The sequence below is a fragment of the Necator americanus genome, chromosome V (assembly GCF_031761385.1).
Source record: "Necator americanus strain Aroian chromosome V, whole genome shotgun sequence".
NCBI lineage: Eukaryota > Metazoa > Nematoda > Chromadorea > Rhabditida > Ancylostomatidae > Necator > Necator americanus.
This window is the reverse complement of record NC_087375.1, coordinates 33,828,788-33,852,594: the sequence shown is the minus strand read 5'-3', so window position 1 is coordinate 33,852,594 and position 23,807 is coordinate 33,828,788. Positions and strand designations below refer to the sequence as shown.

At 36.1% G+C, this 23,807-nt stretch overlaps 2 protein-coding genes across 3 annotated transcripts in view; one reads left to right on the top strand and one right to left on the bottom strand.

The window, feature by feature from the left end:
- The window catches only part of RB195_016051 (uncharacterized protein), a gene marked incomplete at both ends in the record, with an annotated part of 38,090 nt that extends 14,915 nt beyond the window's left edge, over positions 1-23,175 (bottom strand). The window contains one exon of one of the 2 annotated variants that reach the window (XM_064207033.1): positions 23,087-23,175. In XM_064207033.1, the coding sequence (XP_064062913.1) occupies positions 23,087-23,175 (89 nt within the window). Of the gene's footprint in view, positions 1-6,514; positions 6,541-23,086 lie in introns of those variants that run through there. The other variant, XM_064207032.1, reaches the window with a different exon arrangement.
- Positions 3,316-9,530, top strand: RB195_016052 (uncharacterized protein; the record flags this gene model as incomplete). The annotated part of the gene is made up of 2 exons (XM_064207034.1): positions 3,316-3,481; positions 9,400-9,530. The coding sequence occupies 2 exons, from the start codon at positions 3,316-3,318 to the stop codon at positions 9,528-9,530; spliced, it is 297 nt and encodes a 98-aa protein (XP_064062914.1).
- Positions 23,176-23,807: the final 632 nt, after the last annotated feature.

The window sequence follows — 23,807 nt, the reverse complement described above, 5'->3', positions numbered from 1 at the left end:
TAGGATCTTATTTCATATTCGTGAAAAAGTGCATTTTTTCCCCCCAGATGGGCTCTTTCTATAATTGAACGGATAATTATTGCGTGTTATGCGCTCATAGACAATATTACTGGTCGCACTACAAGGACTCGGCGGGGCTTCCCGGGAAAATTCCGCGAAGATGCATCGAAGCCCATCCGAATAACAAGAATGTCCTCGTATCCATCACTCTTCTATTCATTCCACAAATCGTAACTGAGGAAGCCTTTAAGGAAGCTTTTAGGGCGTTTCGCATTAAAAGAATAATTATTCCGTAAAGCTATAAACGATCTGAAGAATTTCCATTAATTGCTGAGCTGTCAGATAATTACAGTATGTAATTTAATTCAGTAATAATTAGTTATAATTATAATTTAGTAATAATTGAAAATACCGACATTCTCAATTTTTACTCAAGGATATAATCCTTGAATAGGGTAAGTAATTAGGCTGAGGCAAAAGTACTAATGGCGTCTTTTTAAAAAAATTTAAACTAACGCCAATAAGAAAAGGATTTAGAGTTATTTCAAGCACAATTTGAAAGAGTATTCCTTTCTCTAAAGAATTCTGTAAAAAATAGTCATAAATTCCTAAACCTTTAAAAAATTTAAGAAAATTTTTTTAAAGGTTTAGGAATCTATGACTTTATGAATTTATGAATTTTAATTTTAATCTTTAATATTTTAAATTAACATTCTGTAATAAATAGTAGTAAAAATAAAATAATAAATAGTAATAAATAAAATAATGTTTCTGGTTTTTTATACTGAACATGATTTTATGATTTTCTGATTTCATACTTATTTTTCTCACATTTTTAGATCACTGTTATAGCACATACATACAAATTTGTAATATTTCTAGCATTTTTTTTTCATTTTTTTTCCAAAATAATTCCCAAATCCGCAATTAAATTGGTGAAAACCATTATATATGAGGTTCAACAAAGTCTAGAGATATATACGAGAGAAATGAACAAGTCAATAAAATCAATATTCCCGGACAAAATAGTTAATGTAATCCTGTAATTAGCATACGTAAAAATCCTAGCGAACAAGATTTTATTGCTCTCAGTGAAAATCCGTAAAATCCAAAAAACCCATGGATGGTTCTTAGGCCAAATTGAAAAGTACGTAGCCTCCTTTCTGTGCCGTTGTCCCAAAGGGTTGTCCAAAAAATTGCACTTGGAGCTCGCCCACTACCTACATACATATATACATACATTTATACAAATTTTCTGTTGCATAAATAAATAAATAAACAAATAAATATATTAATTTGGGTGAAATCACATATATAGAATTTTCTCTCCATATTATATTGAAATCAACAGTACAAATTTTTCCATGCAAAAATAAATAATTTCTATCTTGATTTGATTTTAATTTTTTTACAGCAGATATATTATTTTGGAAGATTGTAATAATAAGTTTCTACGCTGAAACATTGGTTGCTACACAGTTCTTCATTCTTTGGTTATAAAGTTCTATGAAAATTCTAGAACCTCTGTCATTTAACAAAACGCATCTTACTTTGCAAATTGAATTTCGCGACGACAGCGTTCTTAAAGGAAAGAATGACAGGTGTTATTTTTCAAGATGCCGTGAAGTTTCGCGAGGCAACGGCTAAACGTAAACGCAAGTGAGAATTCCGAAAAAGACCAAAAATCTTTAACTTGTTCGAAATATTTCCTTATTTTTTAATTTTTTTAAAAAAAAAAAAAAACCAGCATAGCAACACGCGGAGGTTTTCCAAGACAATTGTAAATAAACAAGGAAAACAGTATTTGGGGTTTTATTTATGTATAAACAATTGTATAACGGTCACGAAAAAGCAAAAATATCTTACTTAAGGCAAAAAAAATTGCGATCAGTGATGTCCAAACAAGAACAATTCATGTAAATTTATTCATGGAATTGCAGTCATACTGTAACGTTGACTTCGTTAAACTAAGCAGTTTTTTTTGCGGACAGTTTTTAGGTGGTAGAGCTCTAATTGCAGCCACTTCGAGGATTCTAGCTCATCAAGCTTAATCAGCAACCACTTCTCATCAGAGCATCCGGACTAACAAGGTGCTTCAGCGAAAATCTCGGATAATTTTTTACAAAACAGGGACTTGAAGTTAACGAAATAAAGTATGGGAACAGAGAGCAAAAAGCACGTGCGCCTAACGGGACTTAACCCTGGATTACACATTCGTTTCTGGAGGAGAATTTAAGAGCAGTCGGGCAAGGATTACATGAATTGCTCTGTGTGTCTCACTGGATTGACCGTCCGTCGTCCGCTTGTGTGAAAATCACACAATCGTCAGTTCTGGAGCAGAAATCAAACCGATTAGCTGTAGAAACCACGAAAAACAACTGATATTTTCGCTTATACTACGTCAAAATCAAATTTATTTTCGGATCTAGTTTTCGCGCGCCGGGATTTTTTCCTCCCGCCGTCACACATTGAAAATGTTGTTTCTCTTATTCTATTAGGAGCAGCTACGTCGCGGTGGTTTCTTGACTTCACCGTCGTCGTTGTCAACATGTTTTGCGACTGCTGTCAAAAGCTATAAGTACGTGATCGTGGAAGGATTCGTAGGATCGGACTAGGACGCGGAGGTGGCGTGACGCTCACGGAAAGCCGAAGGAGGAAAACAAGGTCGCCACGAATTTCATCGCGCACTTTCATTCGACGGACCTCAGAATTTGAGGAGCTGTCGTAAAAACAATGCGGAACGAGAGCGAACAACGATTTCGTCGCGATTGCGATTGAGGTTCGGTTCACGTGATCACCGACGAGTCAACTAAAATGGCTAAAGATCTCAGGATGAGATTTCCGGGGCGGATTTCAGAGACGGATAGCGGACAACTGTCACTCTTTGATGCTGTCATTTGGCAGATCGCGTAGGTACACTTAAAAGGGAATGAAGTTAACTTTAATTTTAACCTAACTTTAACTTATTTATTTATTTATTTATTTATTTATTTGTTTATTTATTTGAAAACATCTACAATACCGTAAATAACAAATAAAGCAATAAAAAATACTTACTTACTTAACAACTTACTTATAACTTCTTTTTATTTTTAAAACTTTTTGTTTTTACTTATAATTTCTTGTTATTTTTAATTTTTTTTTGTTGTTTACATTTTAAAAAATAATACCTTTTTTTATTTTATTTCATTCTAAATATTTTGTCAAAGAGATATTTAAGGTGACCTGACCTAGAAATCAAAATTTTGACGCAACGTAAGGTCCTGACTGGAATTTTTTCATAATCATACCGGGAAAGAGAGTGCTAAGAAGAAAATGAGCAACTGTAAGCTGGGTCCTGAATGGAAAACACCAATAAGTCTTTCGAAACGCCTTAAGGTGTCGGAGAAGAAGTCGATTTTTGATTTGCGACTGGCTATGCAGCAGCGTGTAGTGGGAAGGGGAGTGGCTGGCGTCGTACTATTAGCATATGAGGTTGAGGGTGAGTTTAAGAGGCCTAATCTGATAAAATCTCGAAAATTTCTCCCATAAAACTACGGTAGATGAGAAATCCACAGATTTTTCAGATCAATTTTCATTCGAAATTGTTAATATTATCATTTATTTACTTACTTATTTATTTATTTATTGAAAACACCTGCAGGTGTGCCATGAAACAAAAAAAAAACAAAAAAAAAGAAGATGGAAGAGAGCTTACTAGAAATTCGCCTGAATTTTACACAAGAAGTTAATTTTTAAAATTTTTTTCTTAACTTTTTCATCATTCATTAATTATTATTGATATTATAGATATTTAATATTATTAATTATCTTTAAGAGTTTAGCGAAAATAGGCACAAAGTAGCTTTTTCTTTCTTCTTTTTTTCTTTTCCATCTCTTTTCTTTTCTCGAGGTTTTTTTTCGAAGAAAAAGAAAAGAAAGAAGAAACGCGTTTAACACCGGAGACAGATCAAACTTCTTTCCAATTTCTTAACATTGAGGCTAAAAATCATGTTTTTCCTAAGACTTACAAAACATCGAGGGGAAAAAAAATTTCGAGCAACACTGATTATTTGTTGGTTTCGGCCGGGCCGAGAGCACTGTGCGAAAATTAGTGTTTGCCCCCGGGGAGAGGGAAAAATGAGGTATGAATGCGGTGTGGTATGCACATAGATGTTTGAGACGAAGTTTCCTGAATGTCGACGTCGATTGTTGTCGCTTAGATTGTTGAGCTCCAAACGGCCACTCACTCTCTTTCGTTCGTGGCCAATCTATCTTCGAATAGATGTTGTTTTCTTCGTAGTTATGTATAATAAGCCGCGTGCTAACACAAACATAGCGATGTGCTAAAAGTGGTCGATCGGTGTCGGTGGACAAGGCAAAAATAAACGAGCATTTGGATTTGGAAGAAAAGAAGAACGATTAAAATCTAGACACATTTCAAAAAAAAACTTTGAAGGAGATAAAAAAGGTGGGTGACTTTTTTGAAATTGAAGAAAAAAAAAACGATTTATGTGAGAAAGAAATTCCGTCGCTATTGTTTTATTTTTTTTTGTTATTTTAGTTCCTTATTTTATTTATTTCTTTACTTTTATTTCTCTCTTTATTTTTTTATTTCTCCCACAGTAATCCTTCATTTGATCACTAAATGAAGTGGCACATGAAAATCTCTCTCTTTCCTGTTCTAAAACAATTCTATTTTTGATGTTCTCTATTATTTATTTTTGTTTATTTATTTTATTTTTATCTCTGCATTATTTAACTTTCTCATTTGTTTCAAACAAATGGGAGAACATTAATAAAATGTTTTTTGAAAGAAATTAAGAACATTAATTTAAGCGCAACACAATCAAATTTTTCGAGATTTCCTCAAAAATTTCCTCAATTCAATCACGTCTTGGTTCCGAAAGGAAATTTTTGTGTTGCTTGCCTTTTTTCATGCCAGCCTAGCTATTATTAGTTATTACACTACAATTATTGTTATCATTATTATTACTATTGCTTTTATCATTATTATTACTATTATTATTATTATATTTTTGCTCCGCTAACCAACAGTCATTCCTTCACTAAAAACCTAATAATTAGTCAATTAAAGGCCGTAAAACTCTCCATAGCGTCTTTCTCACGGGCATATTTGTTCGTAAATATTTTAGAAAATATCTACTTGATACTTTCTTCACAATTTTTAGGCATTTGTGAGTAAGTAGGTACACAAAATAATATGAAAATGTAGGGAAAATTTCCACAACGTCCAGGATCCCATAACCATCTTTTCACCTTTCGTAATTCTTTAAGATCTTGAATTTTATGACGCGAGCGCTTTAGTAGCTGGATTATATCCTCATATGAGCGCTGAAGGTTTCTTTAAAAGCTGATTATTCCCAAAAACACATCAATAATAATTTGTTTTCATTATTTATTGAGCTACGTCATTTCACAGTAAGTTTCATTTCTTAAAAATGGAAATTATAGAAAATTCCACGCACTTTGACGCAAACCATTTGAAACATCAGTTGTTCCTTTTTTTCTTTGCATTAATTATTAACTAGTTCTGCTTCAGCTCACCTCTACTACGGAAATCATTTTCATTGTTTTTACGGGGAGCGGACCGAACAAAATCCCCGTACCTTTTAAGCAGTCCGTATGTTTTCATCAACAAACTCTAATCGGAAGCGGGTCCCATGGTCATAATGGTTATGATTTCCGTAGAAACACACACAAACACAGGATGTTTTTCAGGTTTTTTTTTGGCCCTAGATAGAACCATCAGCAGCCAGTTTTGTGAGTGCGTTAGTAACGCTCCAAGGACAACTTAAGTAAAAACAAGTAGGCTTTCGTTAGGATTATTGTTTTGAGTTATTTGTAGAAATTTAGCGAAGAAGGGAAAAACCACTTCAAAGGAAGTACTCACTTCTTTTTATTTACGAGTCCCAGGAGAATGGCGCTAGAAGAGAAAAAGAAGAGGTTTTTTGAAGGCTGCATGCTACGAAATTTACAAGGAGAGGCAACGCTAAGAGTGCGGATCACGAGTATGAGTATGTTTACGCTCAATTCCCTCTAATCGCCCTAAAGAAAAAGGCGTGGGAAACCACCTTCCTGTACGGAGTTTCCTACGTGACACCTAACAACATGTCACGTGAGCGAGCAACAACGTATCACAAGCGTCCAAGCGCTACCGCTAAGCTCCGCTTCTGTCGACTGTCCGAAGAGACAGCGTTGATAGTCCACGTGATTCCGCGTTCGCGCGCAGACCCAGCGCTTGTGCGTGCACTTACCCGTAGGACACGTTCCCAGGTGCCTTGTAGGGAAATTCGATCGACAAGACTGTTTCCCACGCCATTTTCAAGAGGACTGCGGAAGAATTGAGCATGATGACGTTCATATTCGTAACCTACATCACTCACACTATCTTTTCCTAACATCCTAACACTGTCAATTTTGTGACATGCTGGCTTTAAAATTTACCTTAAGGATCTATTGTTATTTATTCTACGTTTTCTCGATTAATTTTATAAAATCAGGAGTTACGCACCTCGATGAGTCTGTACTGATGCTCATTGAAAAGTCGTGGAAATGGCTTCAATTGTAAATGATCCTGGAATTTTCATAACGATACGTGAGTGGAGGCAGATACGGTGATCGAATGTATACTGTATAGGGAAAAAGTGAAACAATCGATGAATAAATGGGGAAAGGAAGATGAATACGAAAAAAAAGAAAACATTGGAGAAGAGAGGAAAAATGAAAGCAGAAAAAATGGATGATAAAGGCTCAGCCACAATTTTCAGCAGATACCAAGGTGGAAAAATTTTTTTAAAAAATAATTGGAATTTTGAGTGCGCACTCCTAATTTGGATGAAATATCTGAAAGTTTCAAAGGAAAACCTTATTAGTTTTTCCATACGCATTTTAAGAGAGGAACACAGGAATAATTGATAGAAAAAAGGGAAAAAAGGTAAAAAAAAAGGTAAAAATAGGATAAAAATAGGATAAGTGAGGAGATGAGGTGGGCTCGATTCACGTGGAAAAGCAGAAACACTTAAGTAGGCCTATTCTAAGCGGTAAACACGTGGTCCAATAGTACAAATTTACGGAAACGATAAGGAAAATTGGATGCTCGAAGAATTTACGTTCTGAAACGAACGAACTCACAAAAATATACTTTTCCCTGCTACCGCCGTAAAGAAATTCGTATTTTATTACGAATATTTTAAAAAAAATTAAATAATAAATAAAATAATAAGTTTTATTCACGAACGAACTCACAAAAATATACTTTTCCCTGCTACCGCCTTAAATAAAAATTCGCATTTTCTTACTTTACTTTTTTCACCTTTTATTACTCTTTCCCTACTCTTAATCTAACTTTCTTTTATTGCTTATTTTTAGTTTTCGATCGTTATTTTGCAAAAAAAAAAAATGCACTCTAAAATGCAGTCTAAATTAAATTGAGAGAAAAAAAAGTTGTTTTCGACGAACACCCGCTGAAATGGAAATCTTTTCATTCAGTTTTCCATAGAAAAATCTATTTTCTTTAGAAGAATAAGAAGTCAACACGTGTTGTGTTGTGTTCCTTTTCGGGAAGAAAAAGGATTACATCGGAAGAAGAAGCTGCCGAGGTTTCCTGCAGGAGATATTCAAGAGGATTTTTTTCCCTTGCGTTCTCTTCAATGAAGAAGCAAAATTTCGTTAGCGGTGAAAATTCTCACATATGTATAGCATATTCGCTGCGCTTTATGCAACAAATCCGGCGGAAAAATGCATTCAGTGGGAATTTCCGACCGAGGAGAGGAAAAATAAGCAGAGATCACATGATGTGGCATGGATTTTCGAGTGATTCTTTTAGGGAAATGCTCTTTTCTCGAGTTCCAGTATGAAAATATGAGCATATATTATTCGTGGGTAACCATACTAGTGAAAATATTTTGGGAAATTTTAATTATCCATGGAAAACAAGAATTTTTGATACAGAAATTGTCGAATCATAGTTTCGAATTAACACAAAATAGTTAAAATATCGAGAAATGTGTACCGGTTCAGTTTTGAAAATTCACATTGGAAAAGTTGAAAAAATGTACCCCAAGGGTACGTCAAGGACTTTAAATCCGAAACACTGGATGTACGAAATCACGTCTGTCTGACCTCAAAATTTCTTCTGCTCCAAAAACTTCGCAAAAACACCTATAAACTCTCCAGAAATTCGTTTGAGTCTGGGGAATTTTATGAGAATTCTCTTCTCGGGGAACACTTCTCGCGTTCAAACTTGCAATAAAATGACTGCAAGAAAAAAAAAACGGTTGAATGGCAAAATTCTGAGTGGACTTCTTTATCTGCCTTATATCTTTTTTTTCTTCAGGAAAAATGAGACAATGAGTAAACGTCTCATTATAATTTTAAAAAAATAAAAAAATAAGCGTTATCACAGAAAATCCACGATTATAAACCAAAAAATCTAAAACTGGGAGCTCCTTATTACTTATAACTATTTATTTAATTTAAGACTCATTTCTGGACAAAAATACAAGGACATTAAAAGTTACACTTTTTCCCGAGGGAGGATGGGCGATTATTGCCAAAATAATTGCATAGTCTGGAAATTTCCATGGATCATTAATTTCCACAACAGTACGAACGTCTGACGACGAAAGTGTTTTGATGCGATCCATCAGCGTCGTCGAGACAAGGGTCCATCAGACTTTTGAATAGGTCTGCGCTAACGATAATGATGGTCCCGAGAGGAATATACGAGAGATAGAACAGGGCCATTAGGTCACTCTTAGCTCCGTTAAGGTACTTAAAACCACTTTTTTACAGGTGGAACAGAAATGTTAGATCATCTACGTCAAAATTAAAATAAAATAATTTCCATATTTGTTCCTATTCTTGGTCAGTGCCCTAATAGCGAATCGCAATCATTCTACCGTAAAATATTACAATCTCAAGGAGAAATTTTTGGAATTTTTCCAACATCTACTACAATCTAAAGGAGAATTTTTCAAAATTATGTATCCGTAGAAAGAATTTGGCTTTTTGAATCCAGGAAAAAAAACTAGAATTGACATGCAAAAATGCAAGAAAAAATAAATAAAAATGAAGTTACTTTTTGGGACCTCTGCTAAAATCTAAGGAGATTATGCCAACGCGCATATCCAACCTTTAGTAGGTGTCGAAAAATCCATTTATCCACAAAAGAGATCAAGAAACTGGAAATAGTAAATTACAAAATTTTATTTGTAATTTATTCAAATTTCACATTTATGGAACCGTAAAATATTACAATCTCAAGGACCTGCAGAAGCAATTTTTGCGCTACCTCAATCGCAAAACATTTTATAATTTTTTTTTGGAAAAAATTCTGAACAGGAGAACTTATTTTTAAACACTTTTTTATCATATTTTTTAAAATCTTATTTTTAGAAAAGAGTCTTAGCGATCAGGGCCACGAATACGAGATCGCATCGTTTGACTACGAGGAAACGTGCGCCTTACCCGGCAAAGGCGAAAAGTTCAGAATGTCCAGAAATAACAAGGAGATTATCCGTGACTAATATTTTCCGCGCCGATACTTTTACCAGTGCCACCAGTGTTTACTTAACAGCTGCCAGATTTAGCTCGACAGTCCTACCATTGTAAACACCTGAAGCTGTGGGAGTGGTCCTAAGTGGAAGTGTGTTTTCTGCTTTGTGTTCAAACTCACGTGAATCCATATGGAAAATGTCCCAATGCGAGTTCGGCCTATACACGGATTTCCTGTCCTTTTTTAAATATACTCGTCATTTCGGAACAAGAACATTTAAAATTTCTTTGCTGGAAAATATTATTCTTATACTTCAAATTTTTCTATTAGCTTTGAGTTATTCTTTATTTTTCTGTTATCTTTCATTCTTTGATTTTTTTTTCATTTCATTTTTTTCATTTTTTCTTTCATTTCTAGTCATTCTAGTTTTCCAGTCATTTTTCATTCTTCTGTTATCTTCTTTTACGTCTTTTTGTTTTTTTTTTCATTTCGTCAAGGATGTTTTCTCCAAACTTCCCAACAACAATATTTTTGGTGATTGAAAGCAAGTGAAGGTCTAAAACTAAGTAGAATTTTAAACTGATTAAATGTTCCGGAGAATGCTTCGGAAAAGTGCAAAAATAAATTTGACTGTCTCTTTCCGGAAGCTGTATTATTAAATTTTTTCACTGTGCTATAATTGTTCGCTCAGAAGTAGAAAAATCTAGGCTAAGCTTAAGAAACACTTTCTATCCATCAGTATCCAGGAAAAGCGACAGAAATTACCGTTGGAGCAACAAAGAGCACGTTCCGGACAACCTTAAATTAAAAATGCACGCAAGAAAATTTGATTGGATCCTGTTTTTCACGCTCATCCAATATGTCAGGATGCTCTTTTCAATTAGTCCTTCAACGTACTCTAGGATGTAGGATGTAGGAAAACGGAATAAGCTGCCCTAATTTAATCACGTGACGCTTCTCGATGGGCGCTGTAAATTTCGTGGAAGAAAATTCCCCGAAAGACTTGACTTCTGCAGGATTTTTTAGCAGAAAATTTTCGTTATTGATGGGAGTTCCAAGAATGTCAATTTCTGGACTGTCTGCAGATAATACAGGGTTTTTTAGGAGAAAAAATATTCATTAATTGTCTCAATTCTAAGAATGTTAATTCCAGGACTGTTCCCAGTAAAATTTCCCGGTTCCCATCGACGATTTTAGTTTCAGTCTTCAGAAAAACTAGAAGAATTGGAAAAAGACCAGCAGCTCCTCTCCAATAATTAAAAATAAAAATTAGAAAAAAATTTCCAAATGGTTCATCAATTCAGAATGCGTGATCAGCTCATTAACGCGACAAACTGCTTGCCAGCGATCCACCAGAGAAAAATTCGTCTTCTCTCTTGATGAAGAAATTTGTGTGATTCCCTCATTTTTGGTAATATTTTTCACTTAATAAAATTAATAAAATAAAACGCAGCTACATAACATAACGCCCCCGGCTGTCCCGCCGGGAAAAAAGTTTGTCCCTTTTTTTAAAATTTTTACAGAATAGCAAAGAAACAATTTGGGAGAGTTTCCCTTATTTTTGGCAATATTTTTTCACCTAGTAAAATTCTGTGCAATGATCCATCCGAAAAGGATGAGATTAATAGCCTATAGGCTCAGATCGGGAATCACGAAAACCTCGAAACAATTCATTCGAGGATTTTTCCCACAAGTAGCTTTTTTCAAGGAAAGAAGATGCGAATTTTTGACGTTTTATCAGTAAACTAAGGATTTTTTTTAGAACTATCTCAAGACTTCACAAGACTTTTCACAAATAGTTTTTTTTTAGCAGGGAAATCTATGACATCTATGACAAGAATCTATGACATGAATGAGATTTTATTTGTAAATTAAGAAAACGTCTAGTAGAAGACTAAGAATAATTCATTACGCTAGGAAGAGAAGCGTCTTCCAGAAAAAAAAAAGTTGCTTCAAGTTACTTTTCTTGATAGGGAACTACACGTTTATACATGCGATCTAAACTTATAGCTGATTTTTCCATTTCTCTTTTATCTTTCGTCAACTTTTACCGGTGGTCCTTATAATTCGAATTTCTACCTGATCCCAAGATTATGTGGGGGCGTGAGTGCGCCAAAAAAGCAATAGATCTGAGGAAAATGCTGAGTGAGTTAATTTACGGATCGCTATGTAGTTCTTACGTCGCTTCAAACAATTGAAAACGCAAAAAAAGAACTTCCTAGGAATATAATTTGATGATACTTTCTAGACGACGATGAAAGGATACAAAAATCCGTCCCGACTCGAATGAACGAATTTGAATAGAATTTTATTTGAATCTAAATTCCAGAGAAAAACTGGAGGATTCTAGTTCTAAAAAAATGATAAAATATAAATGATGAAATGCTGCAAATATGTTTAAAAAAACCTCAGGTGCCTACACTTTGGACATTATTATACATTCATTTCATTTTTCTTTTAACGTTTTTTCTTCATAAGAAATATATAAACTATCGAAACTTCATTCATGACATTTTCTTCGTCACCCGTAAATAGCGCCAAAATTTTTCAAAAATATCCTATAAGTTCTCTTTCTTTTTTTCTAACGAAACACACCGGAAAGGAAAACTAGTAATTAAGTTTTCCGTCATGAGACAAAGAAAAAAAAACGAAAAAGCGCAAATAAGATGAAATAAATAGGCCGAAAAGAGACTGAAAACGGAAACGGGGAGGTTTTAAGAAAATATCAATGATTAGGGTGAGGAAAAATTTCAAGTACCATCATAAATAATAGAAACGTGAGAGGGTGGACACGGAAAAGGCATGAAAAAGCACCTAAATGGTTACCGTATCCGAATTTTATGTGTTTTCCTCGAGTAAATTTATTCCTTTGGATTTATGGAGCATTTTTCATCGCAAAACATGGGGAAATAACAGCAATAAAGGTCACTTCTGGTTATGTGGGCAGCGAAAGTGAATTTTGAAGGATTTTCAGCCGAAGTCGACTTGTCCGCTGAGCGAAAATCGGGAAAAATATCGCAAAAAGCCGGAAAAGTGGGATTGGAACGAGGCCAAATGAATTTCCCCCGGCTATAATCGTATCATTCAAATATCCGAGGCGAGCACCACCGATGTGTTAAGGATCGCATCAAAAAGCATCAAAACAAGATATTTCTGGAAAAGTATCTGCTGTGGCTGAGGGAGGAGGAGGTATAACATCACTCTGCCAATCATTCAACCGCTAGGACTATTCAACGAGATACGAGGGGGGAAAAACAATGACATTCTGGATATGACGTTCATTCTGGATGTGACGACGACGACGACGAACAGAGCACTTCCCATATCCTGATTTAATCGTCGCGTAGGCGCTGATTTACATAGTTCACGCAGCGGTCAGAAGTATAAACTCATCGTCGCTGATTTAATTTCTTTGCGTATCCAGAAATGGCACACAATCAGATTAAGGATTTAAGGATCGGGAAGCAGTCGAAGGAGGTCGAAATTGCTGTAATGTCAACAGTACACGGCGATGAGAAGAGCTCAAAGCTCGATGTGACATTTTTTCCGAGTGCTGAGTGGTTTGCTGCGACGCGACGACTTGCGACTTGCCATCAGGCCGTGGGTCCTGGCACGAGAAAATGATAGGCTAAACCCATAGATTTATGTCTCTGGAAACCCATAAAGAGACTTCCTTAGGGTGCTAGAGAAAAAATCGCCGCTTGATGTGAACATTCATCATAATTTTTAAATCCATACAAAATGGTGAAGCGACAGAGCAGCCAGGAAAATCGGAAAACTTGCCAAGCGCGAAAAAAAACGTAACATAGTAGCACGGAATATCTCATTTTATTTTTTTCTTATTTTAAAGTGTATTTTAAAGTTTATTTTAAAGTCTAGAGTATTTTATTTCACTATATTTTAGCTCATTCATCATTTATTCGAGTTAACAACAACCATGTTAAGAAATTCCAGAAGTTTCCTGAGCATAGAAAAAATGAAAAAGGGGAAATTTGTCAAATAGAAACCGTAATGGCAACAGGAAGCCATGGAATCTTGAGCCTGAGTAAGGGAAATCCCAGAAAATGAAAGGTTTCCCTATTTGCGTAACAGGGGAGTCGGGAAGAGAGAAGTAATAACAGAGCGTTTGTACGAGTACGAGAAATTACGTATGTACGAGAAATTTATATCTCTAAAATCTTTTCTCATAAAAAGGGACCATTAATTCTAGTGGAAGTATTCCCTAGAGTTTAAAAATATACGAGGGAATTTATGCGAAACAACTCTGAAAGATTAGCAATTTTAGAGATGAGGGAAATACAAGAGAAAATCCTTTTGAATTTTTGAAGATGTGCAGCCCAGCTGAATTTTTTTTTTTGCGGATTTTTTTACATATGGTAGAACGATAGAAGTTGGTTTTTCCTGTGGAATACTTCAAAATTTGCAATTTCCTTTTGGTAAATTATTAAAAATTCTGTCCTTCTTGGTAAATTATTAAAAATTAAAAACTGAAAAAAGTGAATTTGAGTTTATATTCAGAGAAATCAGGACAGGAGCGATGTGGCACCGCTCGGACGCCTACAGAGTTTCCAGAAAAATAACCACGAAGCAATCAGGTGGTTGGTGTTCGGTAAACATACTCCAATCCTTGTTCAAACACACTCTCTTGAAATGCAGTAGAAACTCCCCACACACACACCCACAGTTTACTTTGCGAGGGTCGGTAATGCCGCTCAACGTCGTTCGTTCCTAAACCTCTTATCATTCCTCTATCTTTTTTTTTCTTTTTTTTTTGCCCATACTCCACTTGAAAAATTTTCGGCGGAGCTTAAACCTACACCTAGAAACAACACTGGTAAATGATTTTGAGGCTGAAACTATAAATACCCCAGAATTTTGTTCTTCATTTTCTTTTTTCCCTTATTTTCTGTTTTTCGAAAAAAAAAACGGGTTAAGAGGTTAAAGGAAAATTTTCTATAAAAAAGCATATCTAACAGTTTCAGAGAAGAGAGATTCGATTGGATTTATTCTTTTTTTTTATTTTATTTTGTTATTTTTTAATTTTCTTAATCAGTTTCTATTATGTTGTGTAAAAGCGATTTATACAAATCAGCTGTGAAAAAATTAGATAGGATCAATACAATAAAAAAATTTTTCTCAACAAAAATTTTCGTCGGCTAATTTGAAGGCAACGTATCACGAAATTGACGAGTTCGGGGGCTCTCCGGGAAAAGACAGGAGATACGGATATAGTTCACGAGAATGCGCATAACCACGCCGAATCCCTTAGCAATAAAGAAAAAGGTGAGTGAAATAACCTTCGATGATCCAGTCTCTCCAACGATACAACTTATTACGCGATAGAACGCGTGCAGCTCCGACAATGTCAATGTCCAACGTACTGTATGTAGGCGGCAAATCCACGTGAAACGTATTGTAATGCGTCCTTGATGAAGGTATGGTATGGGAACTTTCTCTGCTGTGCGGAAAACTCTCAAGAATTCTTTTCTTCTTGTTTTTAAATGGTTTTCCCGTATTTCTTTGTATAAATAATGTATAAAGGGTGTGTATAGCGCAGTCGGTAAGACGTTCCACTGTGACTAGCGATCGATCGATGGTTTGATTCCGCCTCAGGGCCAACCAAACCTTTTATCGCTCCGGAGTCGATAAATTGGTACCAGACTTCTCTGGAGAGGATAAAAACCCTGCCTTGGTACATCAGCTGGACGCCCCAAGTCATTGTATAGGCTGCGCACGCGTTCGTAAACCTCAAACGATTCCGAACTGAAGTCGAACGTGGTGGCCGGTCCCAAGCGGATTGATTAACGCCAGATACTTTATCCTTTACCTTCTCCTTTATCCACCAGTAGTGATGAAGATGGCCCCCGAATAAACAATGTCTTTTCCCATTGCCTTCATCGTTTCTTTTGATCCTAGAACGACTCTCCGGTCTTAGTTTGGATGGATTCACTTTCTGTAGCACTTTTTGTGTACTTATCCACGATCATCATTTGTTTTAACCGAAAGTCATAGGAAAATCCTAAATCCTGTCCTAGAAGAACGTCAACAATGCACAGTCGCACAGAAATTGGAGCAAAGAGAAATCCTGGAGAGAAAGGACTTTGAAAAGATGCTCTTGAACCAGAAAAAATTCTGAACTACAGAAAAAGGATTTCGTTCATATCACGACTGCAAGAAATAAACATCCTACGCAGTTAAAAAATAAATAAAAAAAATAAATAAACAAATTACAAAAAAACTCAGAGATTAATTCTTTAAAAAATGTGGTCTCGGAGAGCTTAAAAAATACAATTAAAGGAAAATACCTTGCTAGAACTACATAATCCTATTCTTGCAATGTTATAGAATTAATGGTTGATTAAGAAATTCAGAGAAAAAATTTCAAAAAAGAAAGAAATTGATTTTTTAGTTATAGAAAATAGTCTAAAAATTAGAAGAAGCTAAAAAAAAAAACGTTTTCCATACTATAGAGGAAGTGCTCAGTGCGCGTGCGCCGCGAAGACGCGTCGCGTCAATTCGTTACAACATATTTTACGCCAACTGTAACCTATACCTGGGCAGCGCAAACTGCCTGCGCCATTGTTGACGCGTTGCAGAACGCATTCGTCCGCATTGCTCGTAATAAGTTGCATCGTCGGGGAGATGACGGACGGCGGGACCCATCTATTCCGGATGACGGGACCGTATCTATTCGTGTCCAAGACGTAACATCGTCAATTTCATCACAAACCATGCAGTATAGCAGTTAAATTACGCTTTGTAGGCGTAAAAAAGTTTAGCACATGTTTTTGAGAAAAAGAGGAAGAAAACGACAAAGCGGTGGTTGAACAATGACTTTGTTATTGATTTTTTGATACAAAATTGATATTATAAAATTATTATATTATTATAAAATTGATATTTGATATTAAATAACTCCCAATGTCATATCAAGGAAAGAAAAGTGCAATGATGAAGACAGTAATGAAAATAGTACTGTAAGCTACAGTACTATCCAAAGATTTTCTCTTTTTGACCCGTTTCAGGATCCATGACAGGAAATGCATACCTAGAAATAAAGAGTACGAAGCTAGAAAACCCGAAATTTTCATAGTTAATAGCCAGTAGCTTGTTTAGGAGCTTTTCATGGTGGAATCTAATAGAAATCTGAAATAAAACGCGGTAGAAGTGTAAAATATAATAGAGCAGGAAACAGGATCCAGGAAATAAAAACCTCTTATTTTACGCTTGACGGTGACGTACTATAGTAGATATGTACTTCTAGTATAGATATGTACTTCTGTCGTAGTAGTTCCGCTTTCCCTCGCTGGTAAAGGTATTTTTGAGGTATTTCTCAATGAAATTAAGAATTAAACACAACTGAGGAGTTGTGAACCATGGTGTCTTTCCCCAACTAATTTCCAAGAGCAGAAAACAAGCTGGGCTTTTAGTTTCTTTTTTCCGGATAGTAAAAAAAAAGGTGTAGCACAGTCGGTAAGAGGTTTCACTGTGACCGAGAGATCAACTATTGGTTCGAAACCACCCTACAGCAATCCAAGACTGAGAAGATGAAAACACTGACTTGATAGATGACTTTTAAATACTAATAATAATAATAATAATATATATGATAATAATATTTTAAATTATCTCTCTATCACTGAACTCCATGAACTATTATGGAGAAGAACACTTCACAGTATTATTGGCGAAAACGAGTGGGCAAATTTTTTTGCCGTGGTGAATAAAAAAAACTTGCTTATTAAAAGCCAAGTACAGTATCGGAGCGGGAAAACACCAGGAAAAATTCAGCGCCGGTAAAAGTTTTCCGGAACCGAAAACGATCTTTTCGCCATTTTTTTAAAGTCGGCCGAATGGGACCCGCAAGTCATTGCGCGGCTGAACGCAAGTTGATAAATTTCAAACGATTCTGAATTAATGTGGTACCCGTAGGCGCATCACGAAAAACTTTTTCCTTTGTTTTTTTTTTCTCAATTTTTCTTCTATGGATGTGAATTGTCAAGAACAGGGAAACAGGGAACTACGAAGAAAAAAAAAATCACCGTTGTTTGGCTCGACGACACCTCTAGAATTGCTTTGTCCTGGTTCTTCATGCGGATTGTTGTGAGATTTGAATAAAAATCCACATTTGAATGAGATCCATGAGTGGTGGAAGGGAGCAGTGCTCAACAACACATGGGTGAGTGCATGCGTTCGTGCCGTATGTTGACTCTATTCTCAATGGCACCGCTGCTGTTGAGAATTGAGAGGAATCAAGGATCGAAAACCACGACGGCTTTGCTATTTTTAACAGCTTGGCTCTCATTTCAGGATCCATGAAGAAATCCTAACATGAACCGTAGGGAAAAATCCCTCTCGATTACGCCGGAGCTCGTGCTACGAATTTTGGACGTGCCTTCAAAATCTGAATGAGACCAAATCGTTCTCCTTCGTGATCGATCAATCAGCGATCACCGCTAAGCTTTTTCCGTTAAAGTTGAGTAGTTGGGCTAATTAATTAAAAAAAAATAGTCAGCAGCGTTAAAGGAGGCTCCCAGAGTTCTTCGAACTTCGTCGTGGGACCTCAGGCACTAGCTCTACGAGAGGTTCTCGAGAACAACGCGATCATGTTTTGCGAAAGCGACCTGCGACGCAGTGGGACCTGGACTGGGACCCTTTTTCTCGTTCCCACAGTTTGTTGTCTGCCTTTTTCCCAAAAAATTTAATTCCTTACCATGTGGATAAAGATCAGAAGAAGGTAAGGGTCAGGTCAGAAAGTAATTTCCAGAAGCGTCAGCCAGTAAAGTCAATCAACTATTTAAGATGAAGCTTATCCAGAAGAAACAATACATCATTTAATCATCCCGAGCTTAAAGGCATCACCCCACGAATCTGAGGTGGTACGGATTTCAGGTGGAGTATTCGTATACGGGATCGTAGATTATGGAGAGAAGGGTGATTCCATCCATTTCTTCCTAATTGTCGTAAAAAACGGCCCGGACGATAACGGCTCGAGCGATCCGGCGCGCTATTTTCTACAACGAGTTCGATTGGAGCGAGCCAGCCCTGTGTACGCGCCGCATCTTCCGAACCGTTTTTTACGGCAATTAGCAAGAAATGGACGGAATCATCTCCCTCTCCGTAGTCTCCCATCCCGTATACGAATACTCCACCTGAAATCCGTACCACCTCAGATTCGTGGGGTGATGGGAAATGGGAAGTCGAGTACACGGACTGCTTCTGAATTCTTTCCCGAAGCTCTTCGGATACATTTTATGAAAAAAAAATTGGAAAATTGATGGAACCAGAGGAAATGAATGGAGTCAGTACGAAGTGAATACTGAATTTTGTGATCAAAATTGTGGATCAGTAATTTGAGCTCAAACATATCCTCTTCGTAATATTTTTAGGATCTAGGTTTAGTAAATGACCTATAGTGGAACAGTGTAGTTAGTTGAATGCGCATTCGTATTTTTAAACCTTCGAATTTTTTTGTTTCAATCCTTAAAAATATGGATAATAACTAAATTTTTAAATAACACAGTTCTTAGAAATATATTACCCAGTTTAATCTTCTCAAACGCATATATTGCAGGTTTTTTTTCCTACTTATATAGCTGCTAGAAATTTTCAGGAACCAACAGAAGCACGATTCTTGGAAAATAAATCCTTTGCTCTATTATTTATAGACGTAGCTATTGTGGTTCGAGCAGAGCATTAAACTGGATAAATGTTCGTATGTCCTTTCAAGTCAAAATTGAATTCCATCCCGAATTTCCACATTTGTTATCCGCACATTCGTGAAAAAAAAATTATCCAAAACAAAAGTGCATAAAGGGACGCATATGTGATGAAAAATATAATTGAAAATGCAACCGCTTCCAGCAAAAATAGCACCTCATCAAAGTCACGGGAACGTTGCAAACGCTCCCGTAAACCATTCACCGAATTCCTACATTATTTATTCTTCCTTGAATCCTTGAATAGTAGGAATGAAGGAGAAAGCGAAAGAAAAAGTGAGAAATTTACATAATAATGAAGTGAAGAATAGAATAAGGTGAAAAATGTAGAAGAAAAAAAGAAATAAGAAAAAGAGCAAAGTAATAAATGAATAAGAAAGTGCTAGGCGTAAAAAAATTAAGCAGCTGAGAGCTGCACCAAACGCCTGAACACCGCGGATGAAGCGAATAGCAGGGAACTAATCGCTGAATCCGGATTTTAAGAAAAAAACTGCAAACTGTGCAGATCTCAAGATAAATCCATGAATCATAATCTTTTTCTACTATGAATAAATATCAATAGAAAGATGTGTGAACAAGGATTCGTACCAAAACAAGTCTCGGAAGATTTTCTTCCTTCATTTTTATACTGTGACCGCCAATTAATTGGAGTTAACTCCTGGTAAACTCCGTGATTACTAAGAAAATTACCTTATTTTTATTATTTTATTCCAGTCATTATTATATTTTCTATGGTTGTTGTATTTTAGTTATTTCTAAACATCTTATTATATTATCTATCTTATTATTACTATATGTCTGTCTAATTTGGTTATTATATGTTATTTTTGCGAAGTTCATTAGTTGTGACAGAAATCCTAAAATTATGAATTGTGACAGTATTCCTGAGTAGATCTAAATCTTTTAAACATATAAATATCTAGTTATTATAATTATTCTTATAATTTCTACGGTTATTGTATTCTATTTATTTTATTTCAGTTAATACTTCATATATAAGATTATATTATATCAATTATTCCCAATTATTTATTTTTTCTGCTGTTTGGGCGGTAAGCTGAAGAATGATGGCAACTACGAGAAAGATATTTAGGAAAACTGCGCAAAAGCCATCCTGATAAAACCAAGCGGAATCCGATAAATCCAAGCGGATGTGAATCTTCTCGAGACCCTCAACGGGAATCAGAGTGAACGGACAACCTATCGAACTCGTGGATGAGTCCTGCTGTTTGGGCTGTATGCTGAAAAAACGATGGCAGCTACGAGAAAGATATCCAGCAAAGATGCGCTAAAGCCGTTTCCGCATTCAACTCCTTAATGAAATGCCTGTGGTCGAGCTCCTCGCCAAAGAAGTCAAGCTGCGACTCTACCTAAGTCGCCCTACCATGACACACGGATTGGAGACTTCGGCAGCGCCGTCGGCTGTGATGGGGAAGCTCGACAGCATGGAGAGAAAGCTGTTTAGACGACTGTTAGGCTAGTCCTGCCCGATGAGTGGCATATCGAAGAACTTTACTCGGAAGTGGACATGATGTACCGGCAGATGACGCGAGGAAAGCATCAGCATCTTGCTCCGCCCTCTAAGATAGCCGCAGGAAACCGTCTTCGCTTTTTTGGTCACGTTATGAAGTGATCGTCGTTTCCCCAAGTTGTCCTGACGATGCTCCCAGGCTCGAACTGGAAAATGCTTCCTGGTCGTCGAAGAAAGTTCTGGAAGGAGGTGGTGAAGGAAGATCTAAGGACACTTGGCGTTGATAGGAAGTTCAGTCGAGACGTGAAATTCTACCGCCTATGGAATAGCGATCGATCGGGGGTTCGAATCCGCCCTGGTGCTCACCAAGCCTTCCATCACTCCGGGGTCGGTGAATTGGTACCAGTCTTGTCTGGGAGGATAAAAACACTGACTTGACACATCGGCTAGCCACCGCAAGTCACTGTATAGGCCAGTTACACGTTCGTAAACCTCTAACAATTCTGAATTGAAGTGAACGTGGGGGCGCATCCCAAGCGAATTGATTAACACCAAAAACTTTAAACTTTTATGGAATAGCGACGGATGGGTACATTCTATGCGGACTTTAGCTGAAGATTGAAAAGGATGAGCTCGGATATGTTCAAGGACGACACACTCCGGCGAAGATGCGGATTGCCGCGGCAGGGCCTTAACATCTGCCAAAAATTTCAGCTGTTATTTGTTATTTTGGCTGAGTTGACTAATAGTGAAGGAAATCTTGCAAATATAGCAACACGAAAAAGAGCAGTGTGTGCCGAAACCCTATACAATCCTTTTAATCCAGCATCTAGAAATTCCAGAAATTTTCTTATAGTCAAAATTCGGAGGATGTGAAGTGGAAAAATAACAACAACAACAACAACGAGAAAATCCAGAAAGGAAACATGATCTTAGAGAACGGATACATAAAAATTGCAAACATTCCTCAAGAGTCTCCAAAAGTTTCTCAACAGTGTTCTTGATCGACGATACAGCATCAATCGATGATGTGACATGTCCCATAGTTTCTCCCACAATAAAAGAACGGTTGTGATTCGAAACCTGTACTTTTATACTTGTTCATACTGCTGTAATTAGAGTAGCACATGGCATACTCACAAATAAAACATAAAATAAATATTTATAATTAGTAAAAAAAATAATGACATTAAAAAAATAATTAATAAATTAAACAAAATTAAAAAATAGAATAAAATAATTAAAAATAAAAATAAAACGATAACGGTGAAAAGAGCATTTATTTAAGGAAACGACCGAAGTACAACAGGTGGTTTAATAGGAAACCACTTTTTGAAGCAACGGGTCTAAAATAAAACAAATTCTTTCAATATTATATTAGTTTGAGGTTATTTCCACATATTATGGTTCTTATTATATTTTCTAGTAGTATGTAATATTAGTGCAATTCTGGTACATCCAAGGATTTCGCATGAATTAAAAATATCATTTTTTTCTGTCACTAAGAAATGAAGAAGGGAACAAAAATATCCTTGGTCAAGCTCTTTTTCCTGAAAAGATCGATTATGATTTAAAATAGTATTCGTCACTTAAAAAAACGCATAAAACGGATTACTGTATCCTACTGCATCGATGTTGTAACCCATCGACAATAAATTGTACTATACTATAGTAAGAGATGAAGGGACGAGGAACACAAGACGGATCCATAAAATCGATATTTATCGATGGACAGTAATTCGCCTGTTTTTGCTTTCAATACATCGTCTTTTTCTTTTTTCTCTTAGATTTTCTCATTTTACGGCTTAATTCACACAAAATGCTTCGTTACAAGGTTACTTGTAGGTACGCGGTCTGAGTATCTCCAGATTCCACCCAGGTTTTATGGATGCTCCTTTTTTATTTTTTTTTATTTTCTTTCTTTTTATTTTTACTTTTCATATAAAAAAGGAAGCCCATCCATAAAACCTGGATGGAATCTGGAGATACACAAACCGCGTACCTATAAGTAATCTTGTAACGGAGCATTTTGCTGTGAATTAAGCCGTAAAATGAGAAATTTAGAGAGAGAAAAGGAAAAAGGTTATGGTAAGTGAGAAATCGAATCATTTATGGAAACATGTATGGAAGCAAATTCACGAAGGAATCCGTAAAATCCACTTCCATCGGTATTCTGGAGAAAAGCCTGAACCAGCGCGCAGAAAAAAAAATCGAGTTTTGCTGGGAATTCGCCGTGATATTCATTGCTTGGCTGAACAACGGGGTACTGTAGCGTCTGACCATTTAAACCTCTGTAGAGTTTCAAACAGCGCAACCCAGCCGGACCGGTTAAAAAATCTGCGCGAATCCATAAAGGAATCGTCGATGGGTCTGCTGCGGAAAAAAAAGCGGACTTACTCATCGGTGCCGGCAGCTCTTGAAAGTGGACGTGAAATAGTGTCGAACACACGTTCATGTAGTACACGTTCACGATTTTGCCAATTCATTTTGTTTTCGCCTGAAATTGCGTAGCACTAGCATTGTTTACGAGTAATATACAAAAAACCTCGAGAAATAGGAATTTCAATAGAAAAATTCGACTTTCAATGAACCTCAGCACCGTAAGATGTCGTATTGATTTTTAATGAGCTCTACACGAAGTTGTTAAAAAATTTTACTGGCTTTTATTACATAAATACAACATCTTACTATGCCGAAACGTTGACAAATGAAACTATTTAACAACCTCATGTACATTTCATTAAAAATCAATACTACAAATCAATACGACGAATTTTATCGCATAAAAATAGAATATTTGAAAACGTAGGTCGTCTCAGATGGGCATAATGATAGATTCTTAAAGACCGAAAAAATCAACGAGAACCCACAATTTTCATGCAGAAGGACTAAGAAAAATGAAAACGAAATAAAGGGAAATCTTTCATGGAAAAAAGTTCTTCCAGAAAAAAAACACGTAAATTTACTGGGAGAGAAACAGCCGATGAATTGCAACGAGTGTGGTCCTCGTGCTCGTTGATTCTCCTGCATCGGATTATTCGCGGAATAATTTTTTGTCGTGGAAACAATTACTGTAAATTCTGTTAGTGATTTAGAGCTATAGGAAAAATTATATGGC